Source organism: Amphiura filiformis, chromosome 17 (assembly GCF_039555335.1).
Source record: "Amphiura filiformis chromosome 17, Afil_fr2py, whole genome shotgun sequence".
NCBI classification, from domain to species: Eukaryota; Metazoa; Echinodermata; class Ophiuroidea; order Amphilepidida; family Amphiuridae; genus Amphiura; species Amphiura filiformis.
In genome coordinates, this window is record NC_092644.1 from 30,609,889 (window position 1) to 30,633,964 (window position 24,076).

The 24,076-nt window shown below is 37.6% G+C and overlaps 1 protein-coding gene across 1 annotated transcript; it reads right to left on the reverse strand.

The window, feature by feature from the left end:
• Positions 1-19,854: 19,854 nt before the first annotated feature.
• On the reverse strand, positions 19,855-22,783 carry LOC140137612 (uncharacterized). The gene is made up of 2 exons (XM_072159348.1): positions 22,695-22,783; positions 19,855-21,904 (listed from the first exon to the last, which is right to left on the reverse strand). The coding sequence occupies exon 2, from the start codon at positions 21,899-21,901 to the stop codon at positions 20,105-20,107; it is 1,797 nt and encodes a 598-aa protein (XP_072015449.1). The 5' UTR covers positions 21,902-21,904; positions 22,695-22,783; the 3' UTR covers positions 19,855-20,104.
• Positions 22,784-24,076: the final 1,293 nt, after the last annotated feature.

Consider the following 24,076-nt stretch of genomic DNA (forward strand, 5'->3'; position numbering starts at 1 on the left):
CAGTTTAATGCCTGTTTTAATGTGAGTAACGTTTGAATATTTCAAAAGCAATTAGATAACTATGGATCATTTTCTGCAAGAAAAGTTTTAAAACATTATAGGACCTACAATGTAGAGTAAAACCCATGGGAATGCTACAAAATATTACTACTGAGTTGGTACGTATTGATTAATTGATGAAACTGTTGCAATATTGTCAGAATATAATAACAAGCATGATGTTAATTATAATATTCTTTGAAGACCGAATTAAAAAGACTACAATGTAGTTTGCGTCTGACGTCAGGGCAAAGGCGCAACATGATTGGTTGCTGACCTGCGCAGTACAGCATTTTTGGTCTGGTTGACAGGACGTCATACGCAAATTTTTTAATTCGGTCTTCAATTATATTCCTTCCACTTGTTCAAGAGAAAACAAAATGAAAATAATGAGTTTGGCAAACTTAAAAACTGATGTCGTCACAGTACAGCTACATGTTGTTAACAGCAAAGCAATAAAAATTACTTCAACATATATGCAAGATTTAGTTTATTTCCGAATGAGCAAAATTCAAATAATAATTATGTATAAATAACAAGATAGCAGCTACAGGGGCCATGGAAAAGAACTCATTGAGAACTAAACAAGGACGTACAGAACCCTTCACAAAAATAAGATAAAACAACCATACAGGCTGTATCAAAATGATTGGTACCCACCCCAGGGTACCCACCAGCTTCCTGTGATATGGACATGACTGCCACATCAAAATGCAACATATGATCCGCATCAGCCATATAAAATAAACTAGGGTCATTTCAATGATACGCTATGTTGCATTTTGAAGAAGCAAGCTCTTCAATCACCAAGAAAACTGATGGGTACCTATCATTTTGATACAACCTGTATACATTTTAATCCAGACTTGTAGTACCCGTACCCATACTCTTACCCATACCCATTCTCGAGTCCCAATTTCCATACCCGTACCCGTACCCATGGCTCCGTACCCGTACTCATGCCCTATTTTGGCTTCGGATATGTATCCGTACTCATGGACTGGACCCATACCTGTACGGGTATACAGTACATGGCTACATGAATGCAGGAAAGTAGTTCTACTCTCACTTCCATATGTTAACTCCAATCATGAATTCCACTGTAAGTCCTCTGTTCACAATCAAAACAAATATGTTACATGGAATCGGACTCCGACTGGACTCGCCTTTGAGTCCGAGTCCTTTTTTGTCTGAGTCCGAGCCTAGTCCCAGTCCAGCAAAATGTGGACTTGAGTCCGGGCTTGAGTCAATGAGTTCATATCCAGACTCGAAAGATACATAAATGTATGTTGCTTAATATATGCTGCTAGCATGTTGAAATCAGTATATGTGTCCATACATAGACATGGGGTGTTTTTTTTTCACTTTTTTTCATCCCCAAAATATCCCAACTTTAAGCTAGATATGACCGCCAATATTGCATCTCTTTTTGTACTTGTTTAATTAATTTGTTTATACCCATACCCATAATGGGACCCAGTACTTGAGTCCCAATTTCTGTACCCGTACCCCATACCCATACTGGGACCCATACCCGAGTCCCAATATCCGTACACATACTCGTACCCATACACAATGTGTATTACACATGGCTCCGGACCCGTACCCATACTCACGCTTTTTTGGCTTCGGAACCGTACCTGTACTCATGGACTGGCACCCGTACCCGTACTCATGGCCTGGGACCCGTACCTGTACCTGTAGGGGAGAGTGGGGTAATCCTGGGCACCATTCGTTAAGGCTACACAGGTACAAGAGTAAATAAAGTTCAACAGTGAAAATCATCAATGCAAAGTAGGTTTACTTGCTGTGAATGAGTTTCAAATGCGGCACCTAATGTCCATCATGTTGCCTTGTTTACTGTGTCCTGGGTTATCATGTGTTTGCAGTTGCACTATGTTAAACCATTTCTTTCCTAATATGTTAATGTATTATTTGATGTTTTTTCATGTCTATTTTCCGTCTGAAGCCCTTGTTACATACTTGACATCTAAACGGCTTCTCATGTGTGTGGCTGTATTTATGTCCTTTACGGGTACTACTCTGTGCAAAGCTTTTTTGCAAATTTGACATCTGTAAGGCTTCTCCAATGTGTGAGTTCTCAAATGTTCTTTTAAGTGACTGTTAAATTTGAAGCCTTTATTACAGAATTGACATTGGAAAGGCCTCTTTTCACTATGAATTTTTTGATGCCTATTAACATTATGAATGGTTTTAAAGCCTTTATTGCATATACTGCATTGATATGGCACACATTCTCGGCTAAGTTCATGTGTTTTCATACTCTCCAACTCCGTAAAGACTTGATTGCATAATTTACATATTTATGGTTTCTCTTTGGTGTGGATCCTTAAAGGTTGGTGTATTACTTGATGCTGTTTCATGTTATTTTCCAGTTTAAAGCTCTTGTTGCATATTTGACACCTAAACAGCTTCTTGTGTGTGTGGCTGTATCCATGTCTTTTAAGATGACTATTCCTTGTAAAGCTTTTATTGCAAATTTGACATCTGTAAGGCTTCTCCAATGTGAGTCCTCAAATGTTCTTTTAAGATACTTATAAGTTTAAAGCTCTTTTTGCAGAATTGACATACATGAGGCCTCTTTGTGTGGGTGTATCCATGTCTTTTAAGATGACTATTCCTTGCAAAGCTTTTATTGCAAACTTGACATCTGTAAGGCTTCTCTAATGTGTGAGTCCTCAAATGTCTTTTCAAGGTACTGTTAAATTTGAAGCCTTTATTACAGAATTGACATTGGAAAGGCCTCTTTTCACTATGAATTTTTTGATGCCTATTAACATTATGAATGGTTTTAAAGCCTTTTTTGCATATACTGCATTGATATGGCATACATTCTCGGCTAAGTTCATGTGTTTTCATACTCTCCAACTCCGTAAAGACTTGATTGCATAATTTACATTTGTATGGTTTCTCTTTGGTGTTGGTCCTTGAAGGTTGGTGTATTACTTGATGCTGTTTCATGTTATATTCCAGCTTAAAGCTCTTGCTGCATATTTGACATCTAAATGGCTTCTCGTGTGTGTGGGTGTATCCATGTCTTTTAAGATTACTATTCCTTTTAAAGCTTTTATTGCAATCTTGACATCTGTAAGGCTTTTCTAATGTGTGAGTCCTCAAATGTCCTTTTTTAAGCCTTTTTTTTTGTGGAATTGACATAGGAAAGGCCTCTTTTCACTGTGAATTTGTTGATGTCTCTTTAAATGACAAACAGTTTTAAAGCCTGCATATTTCTGCATGGCATACATGCTCAGTTAAGATTGTGTTTTCATACTCTCTAACCCTGTAAAGACTTGATTGCATAATTTACATTTGTATGTTTTCTCTTTGGTGTGTTACCGTACTTGATGCCGTTTCAGGTCAACTTTCCGTTCAAAGCTCATGTTGCACATTTGACATTTAAATGGCCTCTCATCATTTATGTGGCTGTATTTATGTCCTTTAAGGGTACTACTCTGTGCAAAGCTTATATTGCATATTAGACATCTGTAAGGCTTCTCCATGGTGTGAGTCCTCAAATGACGGTTAAGTTTGAAGCCTCTACAACAGAAGTGGCATATGAAAGGTCTCTCTTCACAGTGAACTACCTCATGAATTTTTTAATTATATGCAGTGGCAAATCCCTTTTAGCATGTACTGCATCGATATGGCATACGTGTTCTGTTTAGCTTGTTTTTTTTATGCTATCTGAATCCGCACATATTTTATTGCAACTATATACATGTTCTTTGAGGGTACTATTCTTTTTAAAGCTTTTATTGCACATATCTGTAAGGCTTCTCCAATGTGTGAATCTTCAAATGTTCCTTCAAGTGAATGTTATGTTTGAAGCCTTTATTACAGAATTGTCATACATGAGGCCTCTTTTTCTCTGTGAATTTTTTGATGTCTATTAAAATCATAAATAGATTGAAAGTTTTTGTTACATATATTGCAGTGGTATGGCAAATATTCTTGACAACTGTGAGGTTTATGTTCATGTGTTACCTGATGTCGTTTCATGTCAATTTTCCGTCTGAAGCCCTTGTTACATACTTGACATCTAAACGGCTTCTCATGTGTGTGGCTGTATTTATGTCCTTTAAGGGTACTACTCTGTGCAAAGCTTTTATTGCAAATTTGACATCTGTAAGGCTTCTCCAATGTGTGAGTTCTCAAATGTTCTTTTAAGTGACTGTTAAATTTGAAGCCTTTATTACAGAATTGACATTGGAAAGGCCTCTTTTCACTATGAATTTTTTGATGCCTATTAACATTATGGTTTTAAAGCCTTTATTGCATATACTGCATTGATATGGCACACATTCTCGTCTAAGTGTATGTGTTTTCATACTCTCCAACTCCGAAAAGACTTGATTGCATAATTTACATATGTATGGTTTCTCTTTGGTGTGGATCCTTAAAGGTTGGTGTATTACTTGATGCTGCTTCATGTTATTTTCCAGCTTAAAGCTCTTGCTGCATATTTGACACCTAAACAGCTTCTTGTGTGTGTGGGTGTGTCCATGTCTTTTAAGATGACTATTCGTTGTAAAGCTTTTATTGCAAATTTGACATCTGTAAGGCTTCTCCGATGTGAGTCCTCAAATGTTCTTTTAAGATACTTATAAGTTTAAAGCTCTTTTTGCAGAATTGACATACATGTGGCCTCTTTGTGTGGGTGTATCCATGTCTTTTAAGATGACTATTCCTTGTAAAGCTTTTATTGCAAACTTGACATCTGTAAGGCTTCTCTTATGTGTGAGTCCTCAAATGTCTTTTCAAGTTACTGTTAAGTTTGAAGCCTTTATTACAGAATTGACATACGTAAGACCTCTTTTCACTGTGAACTTTTTTATGTCTATTAAAATCATCAATGGTTTTGAAGCTTTTTTTGCATATACTGCAATTATATGGCAAACATTCTCGGCTAAGTTTGTGTGTTTTCATACTCTCCAACTCTGTAAAAAGTTGATTGCAAACTTCACATTTGTAAGGTTTCTCTTTGCTGTGGATTCTAATTAAATGTCTCTTCAAATTAAATGCTTGTGTGAAGCCTTTATTACAATGCTGACATATGTAAGGCTTCTCTGTGGTCCTGGTGCTTTCAACATCATGTAGGTGTTCTTTCAATGTGGCCTTGCGTGTGTAGCCTTTACCACTGGTTTGATAACAGTAAGACTTCTCCTGAATCTCCTCCTCAATATCGCTCCATTGATGCAAATTCTTATAAAGCTTCTCTTCAGTAGTACAGTTCCATTGGTGTGATTTCTTGCCATACCAGTATGGTTTAATCCTCATCTGGTGGCGACGAAGATGAATCATGTATCTCTGAGTATCATAGAATTGTCTTCTGCAATATTTACAGATGTGTGGCTTTAGGTAGTAGTGCAAGTTTTGTGGCATTCTGCAAGTCATGTTCTGAAAATGGGGAAAATTTGATATTTAATTGTAAATGTGGTTATTTTTGTGAGTGTAATTTCTTGTGCTGTTTTGATTTTTTAACTACTTTGCATGCTTTGAAATTCACAGTATTTGAGTTTAAAACATTTAAAAAGTAAAAGCATGATAAACAGCGGAATAACCGTGTCTGAAACCAGCATGCTCCTGACCAATTATGTCAGTTTCATCAGCATATTTTGTTAAACGATTATTAATCACTGAAGTGAAGAGTTTGCCCAAACAACTCAAGATAGTTATGCCTCTGTAGTTATCAATGTTTTTCTTATTACCTTTATTCCTATAAATAGGAACGATAAAACCATTTAGCCAAACAGTAGGTACAAAACCACAATATAAATTAAATTAAAAAGTTTAACAAACATATGGATCATAAAACTAGAGCAAGATTTGAGAAACTCATTGACAATGAGATCATCACCAGCAGACTTATTGCTTTTTAGACTCCTGATACACTGCATAATTTCACCCTCCGTAAATGGGTTATTAATAAAACTATTAGGGCATGAACTAGCATACTAATTCAGCTTAACACTACATTCATGTGAAATTTCAGTGTCTATCATTAGTAAGTATTTTTCCAGAATGACTTACATGTAGGGTCACAATTAGCCATAGACTTGATTTCCCGGGGGATCACTCACATAAATGGTCTGTACGCATGCATGACCAAAAAAACAAGCAAAAGGGGTGTTTTTTTTAGGCAAGGCAAGTTACGCGCATGACTCGTTTAGGGTCTAAAAAACAGTGATTTTCAAGAATAAGGGTAGTTTTCTGAAACTGGACAACTTGTTTAGGGTACCCTTTTTTTGGTAAATTATGAGTCCAAAAAGGGTACATTTGTTGCATTTCCACCAGCCAAAAACTCATTAGGGGGTAAATTCTACACCAAATTACCTTATTAAGGGGCTAAATTTGCGGGTAGGGTAAAACTCGTTTAGGGGGTGTTTGAAAAAAATTTGGTCACGTATGCGTACACTGTCATAATTGAGTGGCCCCCGGGCTTGATTTTCATGTTGATAACATTATAATACAATCTGTGACTAGTTTTCAAGGTCTTCTTATAGGCTTTACTAGCTGCCTTAATGTCAATAATGTTTTGAGTACAGTTATCTAACTTTTGAAAGATGATGTCAGTAACTCTACCGATTGGTTGGTTATGGAGATGCAACTGAGGGTCCAGGTATAAGGATTGAATTTGGTACCGGTAGATATGATCATGGCTTTAGTTTCTTTGTCATTAGAAAGGGAAGTTGCTAGAAAACCAATCAGAGATTGTCATCTTGATCTATATCCTGATTGTTGCTTATTGGTTTGTACAGAGTAGTGTCATCAGCATAAATTTACTAATTTGCTACCTGCGGAGAAAGGGATGAAAGATATGTTGTTGATAATAAGCAAGATGGAAGGTAACAAACTGCATCTGTCTGTAAGGTAGGAAATAATAACTGTGACAGCAGTTGACCAGATAAAAAAAAAAAAAAAAAAGCGCAGAGATTTATAGTGCGCTACGCACAGGCACAACGCCTAGACGTTGATCCACACGCCTCAGCACACTTTACAGGTTGTCGCTGACCACTACGGCCACTACGGCCCACATCATTCCACAAACCATTAAACAACTCATACCAAAGTTATTATTAGTTGCGGGCTTTGATTGCATTGTGCTAAGGTGGCTGTGAGGATGGCATCTGTGGTAGATGAATTCAAATTGAATCTTGCATGTGGGAGAGAATGCTTATGAATAACCTTTTCTGAAATCTTAGAATCGATGGGTTGGAGAGAGATGGGACAGTATTTTGTAAAGGACGCTTTGTCCCCAGATTTGAGAATAGGAATGACACAACATAATGTCCAAGCTGATGGACCTTTCCAGAAGACGAGGAAAGTACCTTAAGCATGCCACCAGAAATACCAGCAGCAGATGAAGAGTTCCAGAGAAAAATGACTTCCTCAACAGAACAAAATACCGCAAAGATTACATGGAGGATGATAAATACTGAATGGAGTTTCAGAAAGTAAGCAGCAAAGAATGCTTAACACCCTGGTGCTGGTATACATGTCTTTAAATACGATAAGAACCACTCAAGTTCTAGGCCATTTGCATTGTAAAAAAGTATAAAAATATTCCTCATTTTGACAAATCAGGAACATCATTTGGTATTTTTTACTTGGCCTTTATGATGCTAGATAAACAGTCTAAATTACAATCAACCCCAATACCGAGCCCCAATAGAAGGTATGATCATAAAAATAATCCCAGCAGAGAGTCTCAGACAATAAATGACAAAATAATCCATGAAAATGTTTTTGGACGGCAGGCCCTCGAAATCCGCGGTAACGCGGCCGCGCCGTTCCCAGAAAAAAATTGAGGTCACAGAAAAAAAATTGGAAAAAAAAAAAAAAAAAATCGGTTTTTTTTTTTTTTTTTTTTTAATTTTTTCTAAGTTTTTTGAAATGTTTTCCTACCCACCCACAAACCTTACTGCATGTATTCAAACCACCCAAGCCCAACTAACCTTTAACATAACCCAAAAACCCTTGCCCTTACCCCCAAAAGGGAGTTAGTGTAGAAATAAATTTCACCTGAAAATGACAGAAAATCTGACCTATTATTTAATGTTTTTAAATGGCATGAATGTGTTTATAACGTTTTAATTACTTTAAATTTGCCTCTTTTAAATTTTCATGGAAATTGTTATTTTTAGTGCTAACAAGATAAAAGACAAACCTTTCACATAATTTTGGAAATTTGAAAAAAATCTAAAATTCTGAAATACCAAAAAATACATTTAAGTGCAAAAGCTTTTTTCTTCTGGGTAAGAACTTTTTTCTTACATGCAACAGCTTTTTTATTGCAGGGTAGAAATTTGATAAATAGGTCATCATATACAAAATGCATGCATGGACCTATTTATCAAATTTCTAACCTGCAAGAAAAAGGCTGTTGCATGCAAGAAAAAATTCTTATCCAGAAGAAAAAGCTTATGCACTTAAATGTATTTTTTTTGTATTTTCAGAATTTTAGATTTATTTTTAAATGTCCAAAATTATGTGAAAGGTTTCTCCTTTTCTATAATAAGCCATAAACATAGCTATTTTGAGGAGATGAGGCTAAATAAAGTAATTGAAACTTTATATATTCAGGCATTTAATAATACTAAACATGCTCTTTACATTAGGTCCGATTTTGGGGTGAAATCAATTTCACCCCTATTTCTTTTGGGGGTTGGGCAAGGGTGTTAGGCTTGGTTGGGTTTGTATATTTATAGTAAGGCTTTTGAGATGGGTTATTTACTCTTATCATACAATGCATTCTTCATGCACATTAGCACCCCCCTGCATGGGGGCCCCCTCCCACATACTCCAAGAGGGGGGCGTCAAAAATTTTATGAATCGTTTTTATATTGTACATTATATATATCAATTTCAGCCATGTAGGCCATGTTATTAGGCAAAGAAAAAACTTTGAAGAATGCCTCTCATGTACAAAAGTATAGGAAACTGTACATTTAAAACCACTTTTTTAGGATGAAGGAAGCATTTTTTTTCAAAAACGTCTGAAACAGGCCAATAATTACTTTAACATACATTAGATATATGCATTTTTTATGTCACAAATGGTCTCTTTTGGGGTGCTAAATCTGCTACAATCACCTGGGCTCGACCCCTGCGGGGGGCTCTGCCCCCTCGACCCCCGCAGGAGCTCTGCCTCCTCGACCCACATGGATAATATTTCAGAGTTTTCTTTATCAAAGCCCATGCACTCTCATGCCTGAATTAGAGCCTCAGAATGGCATGAATGGTGATTTCTTACTTTAAAAAGTCTAAAATCCATGAGCTTGTTAGGCTTTTTGAGCCCCTGGACCCCAACGTTAAGGGTGAGCGACAAGGCGCTGCAAATTTCACAGAAAATTTAAAGCAACATAGTTTAAGTTCCCAGACAGGAAATATTTTTCCTATGCCCTGTTGGACGGCATCCTCCACATAGTGGAGACCACTCCATTTAGATTTAAAGATTTAGCTAGTTAAAATATCTTAAATATGACATTTTTGGGTTAAAAGTCCTACATGTATAATAGCGTAACCGTTGCCATGGACATTTAAGCGCCAATCTGGCTTGAAATGTGCATATGGGGAATTCGGCCTGAATTGTCAAAAGTGGCTAAAAAGAACAAAGGAGTGGTCATTTTGCCGAAAGGTGGGGGAACACATCCCCCTTCTCCCCCTCCTGGGATTGACGCCCATGGCCATGGGAATGGAATATAACCCCAACTTGGCAGAAAAGCTTCTCCAGACTTTCTTGAACATATTTCGATTATCCAACAAAACCGTTAAATATCACTTTTGGCTGCACAGCCTCTTGCTGCAGGGGTGTAACTTTGCTGTCGGGCACCTGCCCGCCTGGCGTGGAAATAATAAACTTGTAATATCACAACCCTGAGTTGAGCTGCCCCAGTCTCAGCTAGCTCTGGAATTTGTCAGATTAAGTTATATTTTTGTGTAAATTGTGCTTTTTAAATAATAGTACTATGACTCAGGCAAATGTCGGGCTGGCAACATTTCTGTCAGGCTGGTAACTGTTAGAGTACACCCCCTGTATGTAGAGAAAGCTGCAGGCCAGTAGAAAACAGAAACTAATTTAGGGTATGAAATTTGATGCAAGGAATAAAATCCCTGTTTAGGATGTGGAAACAGGTGCTACCTGTGTCATATGCACTTTCAATTTCCCATGCATTTGAATGGGAATTATTTTGCCTACTCGCCACAAGTTTGGGGAGCACATTTCTTCAATATTTTGACAAGTTGACATCAAATCGAGGGTTGACAAACAGAAGGCCTTAACTCACTTTTGGCCATTTTGAGATTTTGGTACCAAAATAATCTGTAATACCCACAGATTCTTAAAATCATAAACCTTAACTCAATTCAACTTCCTATTGCATCTATAGTACAATAATACTTGGTCACATCTCAATGCAAAATATTATTTTTACTCATTTTTCTCAAAAAAGCACTTTTTGAGTTAAGGCCTTCTGTTTGTCAACCCTCGAAATGTTCTATTCTATATTGTTTGGAAATAATGTCTAGGTCAGGGCTACGCCAAATAGCGGCCTTGCAGGCCACATGTGGCCCGCCGTGAGCTTCCGAGTATGTGGCGCCGTTTAGATTTTTAAAAATAAATAAACAATTTTATCCTTGTAAAGACAGGCTAAAATAGTACAAAATGTTGCACCAAATGGCGTCATTTGCACCTCAAATTTAAAAAAATCGATAGCTTCAGAGGGGGGAAACCACCCCCTATGAGTCCCCCGCCGACTTCGCAGCCATTGAGTGGCACTTTGCAGTTTGGTTTTTTATTTCATGTGGCGCTTCAACAAATCTATTTGAGGAAGCCTAGTACGTAGTTTTAATTTTGTGTTTTTGATCGCAAAGATCAGATATTTTTATTCCCGATTCCAATTCTGCACCCTTCGCAAGGCTGCAGAATTCAGAAGATCTTTGACGATAATTTTGCCTTTTTGGACACTAAAATGCACTCGATCCTTTATTTTGTTTCAACCGAGTCTTAAATTAGCAAGCACAATAAGGTACCAATTTTATATGTACTGTTGATTAACTTTTGAAGAAATTTTTGAATATCTGACCTGCGCATACCGTAAGTGTGTATTTGCCATACAAACAAAATGGCGTGAGCCAGTCCGTAGGTACGGCGTAGTACATGGATCTATACGGTGATTTTTTATTTTGGGTAGTACAGGGATCTATACGGTGATTTTTTTAATTTTGGGTGGATCACCGTATAGGCATTTTACATTGAAAATACATGTCACCCATGCACCACGCAATTGAATAGCAGCCCGGTACTGCCACAGGTTCGCTGTTTACCAGTTGCTCTCGTCTATGTAATCGCCAATCGCGGAGCCTTAAAAACGTGGCGCACATATCATGACATCTGGAATTTACGCAAATTTTACAGTAAAAGTAGTCATACCTACAAAATGTAGAAAGGATAAAATTCTAATTGAGAAAATCTAGCATGACTTGTTGTACTAGGTACCCCGTACGGCGTATCGTATATATCGTAGGACTGGAGAGCGAGTCTCATGAGGTGCGTGTGTGCACCTTTTAGGGTACCGTATCGTTTTAGCCAAGGGTTAAATCCTTGTTTATGGACATGGTGCTTTTTAGTTATCGCGGATGGTGTACAAGCCACTGAGAGGGTCAATTTTTTTAAGCTTACCTTACCATTGACATTTGTATACATTTGCAATCATGCATCGTGTCAGTGACACATGACAAGTATAACTTGAATTTACACGTTCATGTTCAGGTTGTGCGAGTATACATTAGGAAGTTAATGCACAGTAACGGATAGACGAAGAAAAAGAATGCAAAACCTTACCTCTTTACGGCAGAAAATTAGAAATTGCGAATGTGACAAATTTGAAGAGAGCCCGTGACCGGCATTCCGGTCGCACACCATCAATTCAGCGTCTCATTGAAATACACGTGAAACACGCCTTTTGCGCGATTTTAGACCTTTTCGGCAACAAATTGCCTATATATTAAAAATGCTACCAATAGATTGCAACTCGATGAAAACTTATATATGTTTCAATGTACCGGACGTCTTCTGATTAAATCGAGATATGGGCGTTTAAACAGCACGTACTCCCCATTTTCGACCCGTTCCCGAATCTAAAAATTCAATTATTACATGTATTATTAACTCGCATTGATTTGGTGGTGTGCGCCCTTACTGACGCTCGTCACCCAAGTAGTCCAGCCGTATGAAATGAGTAGGGAAATGATGCATGTATTTTTTGAAAGAAGTGTGAAATTTGGCACAGATATGGGGCCACGCAGGGGGCCATGTGAAATAATTTATTTAAATATGAGACGAAATATTTGCATTTAAAACACCTTTTTGAGATTTACCCTTTTCCCCAAAAAAATTACACCAAAGCTTTGGACTGAAACGTGGGGGGTTAAAATATACGGTATTTGTCCTCTGAAGAGGGGGACTTGAATCGTTCAATATATTAGTGAGCCCTCCCAGTAAACACACGTTTTACGGAAAAGGTTTAAATGTCGGGTTAGGCCTATATGTTAATTTTGAAAACGTGACTATGCAAAACATTATAACAGAATGTTATTTGACTTGACAAAATATTTTGCAAAAATGTTTGCCCAAAATATTTTACAATAACGTTTTAAAACATAATTCATGATCTTCGTATAATAAGGCATAGGCCTAACCCGACATTTCAATGTTATTTTAATTAAATATTACACTAATAGGGCCTAATTACAATGGTATGTTATTTTATTCAAGGAACATTTTTGTATTTCCTGGGTCATTATGGCCGTGCAATAATTATTAAGTTCCCCCGGTTCGAGGTAACATTTCCAATGGCGTGCCAAAAAATGCCCCCCCCTTTAGCCTGCCAAAAGCGCTCCCCTCAGCCTACCAAAAAAGCTTCGCCCCCCCCTTTGCATAATGACCATATTGTGAGCGTAAATTTGGGCGAATTAGCTGGAATTGCAAAACAAAGACCTTGCAATATTCAGAAGACGGCTTCTATTAAAGACCTTACTATCTTCAGAAGACAGCTTCAAAGACATTCTATATCTTCAGAAGACAGCTTCAAAGACATTCTATATCTTCAGAAGACAGCTTCAAAGACATTCTATATCTTCAAAAGACAGCTTCTAACACCTTGCTATCTTCAGAAGACAGCTTCTAAGACCATGCTACCGTATCTTTAGTAGACAGCATCTAAGACCTTGCTATCTCTGTCTGTCTTCAGAGGACAGCTTCTAAGACCATGCTATCTTCAGAAGACAGCTTCTAAGACCTTGATATATTCAGAAGACAGCTTCTAAGATCTTTCTATCTTTAGAAGATAGCTTCTAAGACCTATATTCAGAAGACAGCTTCTAAGATCTTTCTATCTTCAGAAGACAGCTTCTAAGACCTTGTTATTTTCAGAAGACAGCTAAGACCTTGCTATCTTCAGAGGACAGCTTCTAAGACCTTGTTATATTCAGAAGACAGCTTATAAGACCTTTCTATCTTCAGTAGACAGCGAAGTTTCTAGTTTCTAAGAAGTTGTTATTTTCAGAAGACAGCTTCTAAGACCTTGCTATCTTCAAAAGACAGCTTCTAAGACCTTGCTATCTTCAGAGGACAGCTTCTAAGACCTTGTTATATTCAGAAGACAGCTTCTAAGACCTTGCTATCTTCAGAAGACAGCTTCTAAGACTTTAGTATCTTCAGATGATATCTTAAACCTTACTATCTTCAGAAGACAGCTTCTAAGACCTTGCTATCTTCAGAAGACAGCTTCTAAGACCTTGCTATCTTCAGAGGACAGCTTCTAAGACCTTGTTAAATTCAGGAGACAGCTTCTAAGACCTTGCTACCTTCAGAAGGCAGCTTCTAAGACCTTAGTATATTCAGATGATATCTTCTAAAACCTTTGTGTCTTAAGAAGGCAGCTTCTAATACCTTGCTATCTTCAGAAGACAGCTTCTAAGACCTTGATATCTTCAGAAGACAGCTTCTAAGATCTTTCTTCAGAATACAGCTTCTAAGACTTTGCTAGCTTCAGAAGACAGCTTCTAAGCCCTTGCTATCTTTAGAAGAAAGCTTGAAAGACTTATCTTTAGAAGACAGCTTCTAAGACCTTCCTATCTTCAGAAGACAGCTTCTAAGACCTTGCAATCTTCAGAAGACAGCTTTTAACACCTTTCCATCTTCAAAGACAGCGAAGTTTCTAGTTTCTAAGACCTTGCTATCTTCAGAACTTGAGACAGCTTCTTAGACAATCTTCAGAAGACACTAAAACCTTGCTATTTTCAGAAGACAGCTTCTGATTAAGACCTTGTTATTATCAGAAGACAGCTGCTAAAACCTTGCGATCTTCAGAAGACGGCTTGTAAGACAATGCATATTATATTCAGAAGACACATCTAACATGTCTAAGACCCTGTATTTTCGGAAGACAACTTCTAGTAGCTATCTTCAAAATTAGAAGACAGCTGCTAAGACCATACTATCTTCGTAAGATAGATTTTAAGATGATTTTGATATCTGCAACGAGACTTAAGACTTTGCTATTTATTGTCAACGGGTAACTTTTACGATAGCTTAAAGACTTGTCTTTAGAAGATTAAGACTGCTATCTAAAAAAGACAAAAGGTTTTAAGATTTGGCTATCTTAAGAATAGAGTTTATGATTGATTTTATTATCTTCATGTGGGGCGCACAGTGACATCGCCCCGATATCTTCATAGTAGAAATCGCCATGGTAGGTTGAATCCACAGCCACACATGGCTATTTTATTCGGACCTTATGAGATGCATATTATTAGCGAAGTGACCTGACTAAGGCTATGACAATAGACGGGGTAATTGATTTCTCGCTGTGTGAGCAAGCTTGTATACGACATTGCGGTCAATGGTTAATATACTGTCTCCACTTGAGTGAGTGCTGCTATAACCTGCTGCGCGCTGTAGTCCATAGGCCTACAGGACCAACGCAATATAAAATTGAGAGTTTTGGTAAAATTTTGAGTTCAAAGCGCACGGCCAATTTTCAAAGCGCACGCTAACGACTATATAATATCTGTTCCACACGTATTTTCAAGTGTATGAGACCACATCTGGTTTCTTGAGAAAAATTCATTTACGGGAGATATTCATCATTTTCTGACCCAGTATTTCGAAGATTTTCGTCTGATATCAAAATCGTGCATAGCAATTCACGTGTATCGATCCCGTGTATTCATTTTAATGTCTCTGCTGCACCAAATAATTATTAGCCAGGCGATGTCGGTGTGGGGCGTTGCCATCTTAACAGATAAAGGAACACTCCAGCAATCACAACATTATGCCTTATATGTTAGAAAAACAATTATCAAGCACGAATCACATGACTTTTTTAACCAATCTCATATTGACCATAAAACGAATAAAACAGCCGGCTCTCAACACGCGATATTCAAAATTACCGCGCCGAAATTGCCTGTGGCATGACACAGGTCTACCATTTATTACAAACGTGCTAGAAAAGGATTTAATATTGTATTTATTATGCAAATAACCAATTTCCATGACCCACAACTGTGTGCATCTATCAGGAACTAACCGTTTGTTATGCTAAATAGCCTTCCCAATTTTTCGTGTTGAAGGTCGCGTTTTTCATACATCAATGAAAATCAAAAGAGTTCTCCATGTCAGAAAATGACACGGAATTTATAGCGCTCGTCCTGAGGATGATTTAAGGAAGCCCCATCATGCACTGTAAAAGTGTTATCACTAGAGTTTCTACTGCCACTTTACTTTTCAAATCCCATTGAACTCTGTGCAAAAGATGTTGTTTTAGAATTGCCCGTGTGTCATTATTACTTGGTCGATTTCAGATCTAAAGTGATGTATGCATGAAGGATAATTCACACCTTCTGTAGATAACATAAAATGTGAAATCGACCAACTTTTTGAAGGTGTTTTTATTGTAAATATATCTGTCCAAATTCCAATTTAACCAGGCACGTGTGTTTGCAATGGGCGGGCAGTGGTGTCATGTTCACTCACACAGCTGTGCTAACCGCAAGACTTGCTGGGAAGTGCTTAAATCATCCTCTGGCGCTCGTCAGTGGCGGATTTAAGCTGTCAGCAAGTCAAGGCCCCTCTGTTATTTTAGCCAAAGGCCCCCCTCCCGTTTTTTGTTTTTGTTTTTTTTAGCTTTAATTGTTTTCTGCAAGGTTCCGAAAGGTGCGGTGGGTAAAATAGTACTGAAGAAGTTATGTATGCCCGTTTATGTATGCCAGTGCATGCAAGAGGACATTCTATTTATGTCCGCATTTATGATTCTTGAAAAGTTTCATTAAATTTTGCCCGTTTTAGCCACTGAGCAAGAGGTCAAAAGTCAAGGGCCCCAGAATACAATTTCTAAAACGAAGTGCGAATTGGTACCTAGAGTATTACACATTCTCAAAATACAAGTAGGTCATCTAGTATGGGTCGTCGAGGGCCCCCAATGTTAGATATAAGCGTATCATGAAAGCTGGCTCTATAACTACAAAGGCCCCCGTAAGCATATAGCCTATGGACCGTGATGTAGGCCTACTTAAGCCTAAAGGTCTTTGAGATCAAGAGTTACCGGGGCCAAATGTCAATACAAAGGGACATCGTTTCATGGGTACATGAGTTCCAAAGATCAAATGTTATAGGTCCACTTGGCCCTTTGTTTTAACACTTGCGGCCCTCTGCCCCAGGGCCTAATCTGTTTTTAAAAAGTTACTTAAAGGAAATATAACACTAAGAGTTCATGGTTCTGAGTTGGTACATCCAGCACTTGGACAGTGTATCTTTACATGGGTAGGCCCTACATGAGCCTCATAATGTCAAATATTAAGGGTAGGACCCAAATGGGCCCAGGCCCAGGGCCCAAAAATGTGCTCCCCCTCCCCCCCATTGCCCTGTGCATCTTCCTTTTTAGACCTAAAATACCATGTTTTGGGCCAAAATAGGGTACTAAAATGAAATGGGGTAAAATTGCATAATTTTGCCCGCGCGAAGCGTGGCCCTTAGGGCGAACTGGCTATATATATAGCAAAATTCACCTTCATTTTGGCTAAAACAGACTGATTTTTTTCCGTGCTTCACCCGCAAATGTCATAGTAAAATCGAAAAAAAAATATGCTTGGCTCTATCTAAATTGTTATGCTTCCCAGCAAACACAAAAACGTTTTAAAAACGTTTTGAATAAGTTATATTTTGGCTTTTGGTTTAGGTAAAAACGTTTTAATAACATTAAAATGTCGGGTTATATAAAGGTCATGATAACGTTTTAAAACGTTTTGTATGAAAACACACTACAACAATATTTTTAATGTTTTCAAAAATGTTATTGTAAACTACTTTTGCAAAAATTTTTGCCAAATATTGTGTCAATACTTAAATAACATTATGTTAAAATATTTGAATCCAGCAAACACAGAAATGTTCTTAAAATGTTTTTTTCAAAACCTTTTAATAACATTTAAATGTCGGGTTATATAAAGGTCATGAAAACATATTTAAAACGTTTTTGAAAATATTTTTGGCAAACATTTTTCGCAAAATATTTTTTCAACCCCAAAATAACATTCTGTTTAGAATGTTTTGTATCAAGTTTTCAAGAATGTTTTTGGAATGTTATTAAAACGTTTATATACCCTTTATATAACCCGACATTTAAATGTTTTCTGTAAAACAATTTTGTTTGCTGAGCAGTAGATTATCAAAAAATGTTTTTTAAGGTTATGAAAACGTTTTATACTCTTAATATACCCTTTATATAACCCGACATTTAAACATTTTCTTACAACCTTTTATAACCTTTTGCGAATGATGTCGAAAACGTTTTGTGTTTGCTAGGTTCTGCCGCAATCTTATACGTAAATCAAATTAAACTATAAGCCACTTGAGTGCATAGGCCTATGCCTTCCTCGCAGTGAGGTTGGGCCCCAAATCCGGCCCTAAGGCGTACATCCGGAGGTGTGGTGATGGGGATAAATCCCCTTTGCACCTTGTTTTAACAGTTTAGTTTCAATGGCAACATTTTTCTCGCGCTTCGCGCGCATTTGTGCCATAAACTTATTTTCTCGCCAAAAGGTCCTGGATTTAAGTTTTTTCCAACCCATCGCCCTAATGTCAAAATTCACGCGTACCAACGTATTGGCTTCCTATTCCTTGAGGTCAGATTATGACATTAAAACTGATTCTGAACCTTAATCTGGGATTTTGCTTGCTTCTTGACTATTAATAAGCAAAAAAAGAAAAGGAAATATTCCTTGTTCTTATAGTAGGCTACCGTTTAAAGGTGCAAGGACTACAACTACTTCACTGGAAATTATATTTCAGCACAGACAACAGTTGTGGAGTTACAGTTAAAAATGAAGGAAACCAATAAATCAATAACTAGGCCTACTTGCCTTGAATTGCTGAATTTTCAGTGCAGTAATTGAATACATGAATACAAAAGCCACCTAAGTCCATGCGAAGTTATTTTGAGAGAAAAACCCGTTTATCATTTTAATTCCTTCAGTTAGATTTACCTGGTCAATATGGTACGTTTTACGTGCAAATGAGTGGATTAACCTGTATTAGGTATGACGATTAGCATTTCAGGGACTTCGTGGGGTTCATTTTAAATTTTGGACTTAGGTGGTTTTTTTGAATCATATACAAAGACAACAATGTTAGAATGAGATTACCACTAGTAAGATAATACAAAATAAAGCACACAGGTATGTATAATGTTGATAAGCATTCTGCCATGTAATATAAACCACACACTTTCCTTTATTAAACCCATTTTTTGTTCAAAAGTCATTCTCTAGCAATGAATGTGTTACAAGTGGACTTTTATACATACTGGATTTCAATCAATCTGTTACAAGACTCAAATCATGGAATTGGGTGATTCTTTCATACATGCTATTTTTCACATGCCCAATAAACACAGAGGATGAATTTGAGTTGTTCTTTCATGCATATGACAGGCTTATGTATAGCATAAGCATTTCCCATGCTTAACTCAATTTGGCCAAAGTATGGACTTAGGTGGCTTTTGTATTCATATATTCAATTGTAGTCTTTGCCTCTTATCCATATCTTACTTGTCACCAATGTGCTATAATTTTTGAGAAAATGCAAAAATAGGCACAAAATTGGCCCTATAAACACTCACTCAATTTGGGTATATAATAGTGTGAAATTGCAAATTTTCCAAATGTAGGCCTGCATCAACTTTTAAAAATGGAATGAATGATCACGCACGTATCTCATAACATTGGGCCAAACTAATGATCACTACCAAATTTTGTTCTTACCCTCCCGACAAAAAATCAGGCACGCTCGCGCTCCTGATTTCAACTGGGCCCCCAGGATATTTTGCTGACAGGGCCCTTTTCCTTAAATCCGCCTCTGGCGCTCAAGTGTATGATATACATAATCTATCTTAATTAGGCTGTGTGTATAGTCACTTTGGTGTTCTTTCAATATGGTCTTGTGTGTGTAGCTTTTTTATTACTACTGAATGATAGGTTATTGATAACCTGTGTTACATGATGCTGTTTCATGTAATTTTCTTGTTGCATATTTGACATTTAAACGGCTTCTCATTTGTGTGGGTGTATCCATGTCCTACTTGCAAAGATTTTATTGCATCTGTAAGGCTTCTCCAATGTGCGAGTCCTCAAATGTCCTTTTATAAGGGCATTTCGTGATCCACAGCCTCATCCCCCCAATTTCTCAAAAAGTTGAGATTTTTATACCACTGGAAACCTGTGGCTACATGTTTATCTACAAAAAAAAATTAATCCAAATTGATCTTAATCCAAAAATATCGCACACCAGAATGAAATTACAACAGTGGCCTATGGAGCAGTGTAATAGGTCTACACATTATCATGCATAACTCCGAGACGCAAAATCAGAATCAATTGAAAATTTGGGAATAAGCTTTTTTCGTGGATATCTACTGAAAAATGTCACAAAGAGGATGCTAGGTTCACAAAATACTCCTTTAAGTGACTTTTAAGTTTGAAGCCTTTATTCAGAATTGACACAGGAAAGGCCTCTTTTCACTGTGAATTTGATGCCTAGTTGATGCCTATTTAAATCACTAATGGTTTTAAAGCCTTTTTTGCATATACTACATTGAAATGGCATACATGCTCGACTATGTTCGTGTTTTTTCATACTCTCTAACTCTGTAAAGACTTGATTGCATAATTTACATTTATACGGTTTCTTTTTGGTGCGGATCCTTAATAGCTGGTGTGTTACTTGATGCCGGGTCATGTCACATTTCCTTTTAAAGCTCTTGTTGCACATTTGACATATAAACACCCTCTCATGTGTATGGGTATATTTATGTCTTTTAAGGCTACTACTCTGATTTTCATTGCATATTAGACATCTGTAAGGCTTCTCCAATGTGTGAGTCCTCATATGTAAATTCAAATGACGGTTAAGTTTGAAGCCTCCACCACAGAAGTGGCATATGAAAGGTCTGTCTTCACTGTGAACTACCTCATGAATTTTCAAATTACGTGCAGTGCTACTGCATTGATGTGGCATAGGTGTTTGGTTTAGCTTGTGTGTTTTCATGCTATCTGAATCAGCACAGATTTTATTGCAACTACACACATGTTCTTTGAGGGTACTATTCTTTTTAAAGCTTTTATTACAAACTTGACATCTGTATCGCTTCTCCAACGTGTGAATCTTCAAATGTTCTTTCAAGTGACTGTTACATTTGAAGCCTTTATTACAGAATTGACATAGGAAAGGCCTCTTTTCTCGGTGAACTTTTTGATGTCTATTAAAATCATAAATAGTTTGCAAGTCTTTCTTGCATATATTGCAGTGGTATGGCAAATATTCTTGACAAACGTAAGGCTTCTCCAATTTGTAAGGTTTCTCTAATTTCTGATTTGTTGCCTTGTGCACTGGGTTCTCCTGTGTTTGCAGTTGCAATGACTGTGTTACATCACTTGTACTGATTGATTCCTTATGTTCATGTGTTTTTTTATTCTTTTTCATATAATTTTTTTGTTTACAGCTCTTGTTGCATATTTGACATTTAAACAGCTTCTCATGTGTGTGGGTGTATCCATGACTTTTAAGATGACTATTCCTCATGAAGCTTTTATTGCAAATTTGACATCTGTAAGGCTTCTCCAATGTGTGAGTCCTCAAATGTACTTTCAAGGTACTGTTATGTTTGAAGCCTTTATTACAGAATTGGCATACGTAAGGCCTCTTTTCACTGTGAACTTTTTGATGCCTATTCAATTCAGAAATGGTTTTAAAGTCTTTTTTGCATATACTGCAATGATATGGTGAACATTCTCGGCTAAGTTTGTGTGTTTTCATACTCTCTAACTCTGTAAAATGTTGATTGCATACTTCACATTTGTAAGGTTTCTCTTTGCTGTGGATCCTAATTAAATGTCTGTTCAAATTAAATGCCCGTGTGAAGCCTTTATTACAATGCTGACACATGTAACGCTTCTCTGTGGTCCTGGTGCTTTCAACATCATGTAGGTGTTCTTTCAAAGTGGCCTTGCATGTGTAGCCTTTACCACTGGTTTGATAACAGTGAGACTTTTCCTGAATCTCCTCCTCAATATCGCTCCATTGATGCAAGTTCTTGTAAAGCTTCTCTTCAGAAGTAGAGTTCCATTGGTGTGATTTCTTGCCATACCAATATGGTATAATCCTCATCTGGTGGCATTTAAGATGAATCATGTATCTCAGAGTATCATAGAATTGGCTTATGCAATATTTACAGATGTGTGGCTTCAGGTAGTAGTGCAAGTTTTGTGGCATTCTGCAAGTCATGTTCTGAAAAATGGGAAAATTTGATATTCAAAGTGGTAACTTTTGCTAGTGTAATTTTTAGTGTTGTTCTGATTTTTTGAACTACTTCACATGCATGCTTTAAAATTCACAATATTTGAGTTTTTTACATATAGACTAATACATAAGAAATCATTTGTGTGTTTTTCTTTTGTAGCTGTGTTGATAATGTATGGATGTACACATTGCCTACGTAATAAGGAACACACTGAAGGCTGGACAAAAATGTGTTTCCGGTCAACAGACCAAGTACTGACCCTCTTCTCACATGCACAACCTACCAAACCAAAAATAAATATCTGTAGTATTCTGGCTTCCGGACTGATTACACACTACACCATTCCTGCCCAGAGAGCCACTACATATGTACAACTACAAGACTGTGTAGAAAGCAAATTTATCCGGGAAATTTATACTTCTACGCTACACCAAGCATCCCTCACAAGGAAAATCTGAGATCTATAAAAAGCACCCACTGTGATATCAATAGTTGGTTATCGCGGATGGTGTACAAACTACAAGCCACTGAGAGGGTAGTCCTGCCACCAAGACTTCAGTCTTTATCATAAACATAATGACATCTACTGACCTGACGAGTTACAGTTACTGGAACTACTGAGAGGGTCAATTTTTTTAAGCTTACCTTACCATTGCAATCATGCATCGTGTCAAGTATAACTTGAATTTACACGTTCATGTTCAGGTTGTGCGAGTATACATTAGGAAGTTAATGCACAGTAACGGAAAGACGAAGAAAAAGAATGCAAAACCTTACCTCTTTACGGCAGAAAATTGCGAATGTGACAAATTTGAAGAGAGCCCGTGACCGGCGTTCCGGACGCACACCACCAATTCAGCGTCCCATTGAAATACACGTGAAACACGCCTTTTCTTTGCACGATTTTAGACCTTTTCTGGCAACAAATTGCCTATAAAAATGCAACCGATCGATTGCAACTCGATGAAAATTTAAAATATGTTTCAATGAACCGGACGTCTTCAGATTAAATTTCGAGATATGGGCGTTTAAACAGCATCGCACAGGGGCGTAACCAGACCTGACCTTCCAGGGGGGGGCAAAATTGAAAAATTTCCCAATTTCGAATCAAAAGTTGTAGTATTTATGTGCGAGCGGCTTGTCGCGAAGCGTTAAACGGGTGGGGTCCAGGGGCCCGCCTTAGGGCCCCTGGGGTGGTCCAGAGGTAAAGCCCCGGTGGGGCTCAAGGGGGAAGAGCCCCCTGAAGCTCCTGGTTTTGGGCATACTCTGAAAATTTAATATATGTTTCAATGTATCGGACGTCTTCTGATTAAATTTCGAGATATGGGCGTTTAAACAGCACCTCACCATTTTCGACCCATAGTCCCGAATCTAAAAATTCAATTATTATTATTAACTCGCATTGATTTGGTGGTGTGCGACCTTACTGACGCTCGTCACCCAAGTAGTCCTGCAGTATGAAATGAGTAGGGAAATGATGCATGTATTTTTTGAAAGAAGTGTGAAATTTGGCACAGATATGGGGCCACGCAGGGGGCCACGTGAAATGATTTATTTAAATATGAGACAAAATATTTGCATTTAAAACGCCTTTTTGAGATTTGCCATTTTCCCCAAAAACAATTACACCACGTCAAAGTTTTGGACTGAAAATGGGGGGGTTAAAATATATTTGTCCTCTGAATCGTTCAAAATATTAGTGAGCCCTCCCCAGTAAAAACGTTTTACGGAAAGGTTTAAATGTCGGGTTAGGCCTATATAAAGGGTATTAAAACGTTTTAGTACCGATACCGTAATGTTAATTTTGAAAACGTCACTATGCAAAACATTACAATGTTATGTTATTTTATTCAAGGAACATTTTTGTATTTGCTGGGTCATTATGGCCCTGCAATAATTATTAGAGTTCCCCCCCCCCCCCCCGGTTCGAGGTAACATTTCCAATGGCGTGCCAAAACAAAAAATGCCCCCGCCTCCCCTTTGGCCTGCCAAAAGACGCTCCCCTCAGCCTGCCAAAAAATCTTCGCCCCACCCCCGCTTTGCATAATGACCTAGATAGGCCTAGACCTTTAGTAGACAGCTTCTAAGACCTTGCTATCTTCAGAAGACAGCTTCTAAGACCATGCTATCTTCAGAAGACAGCTTCTACAAGACCTTGA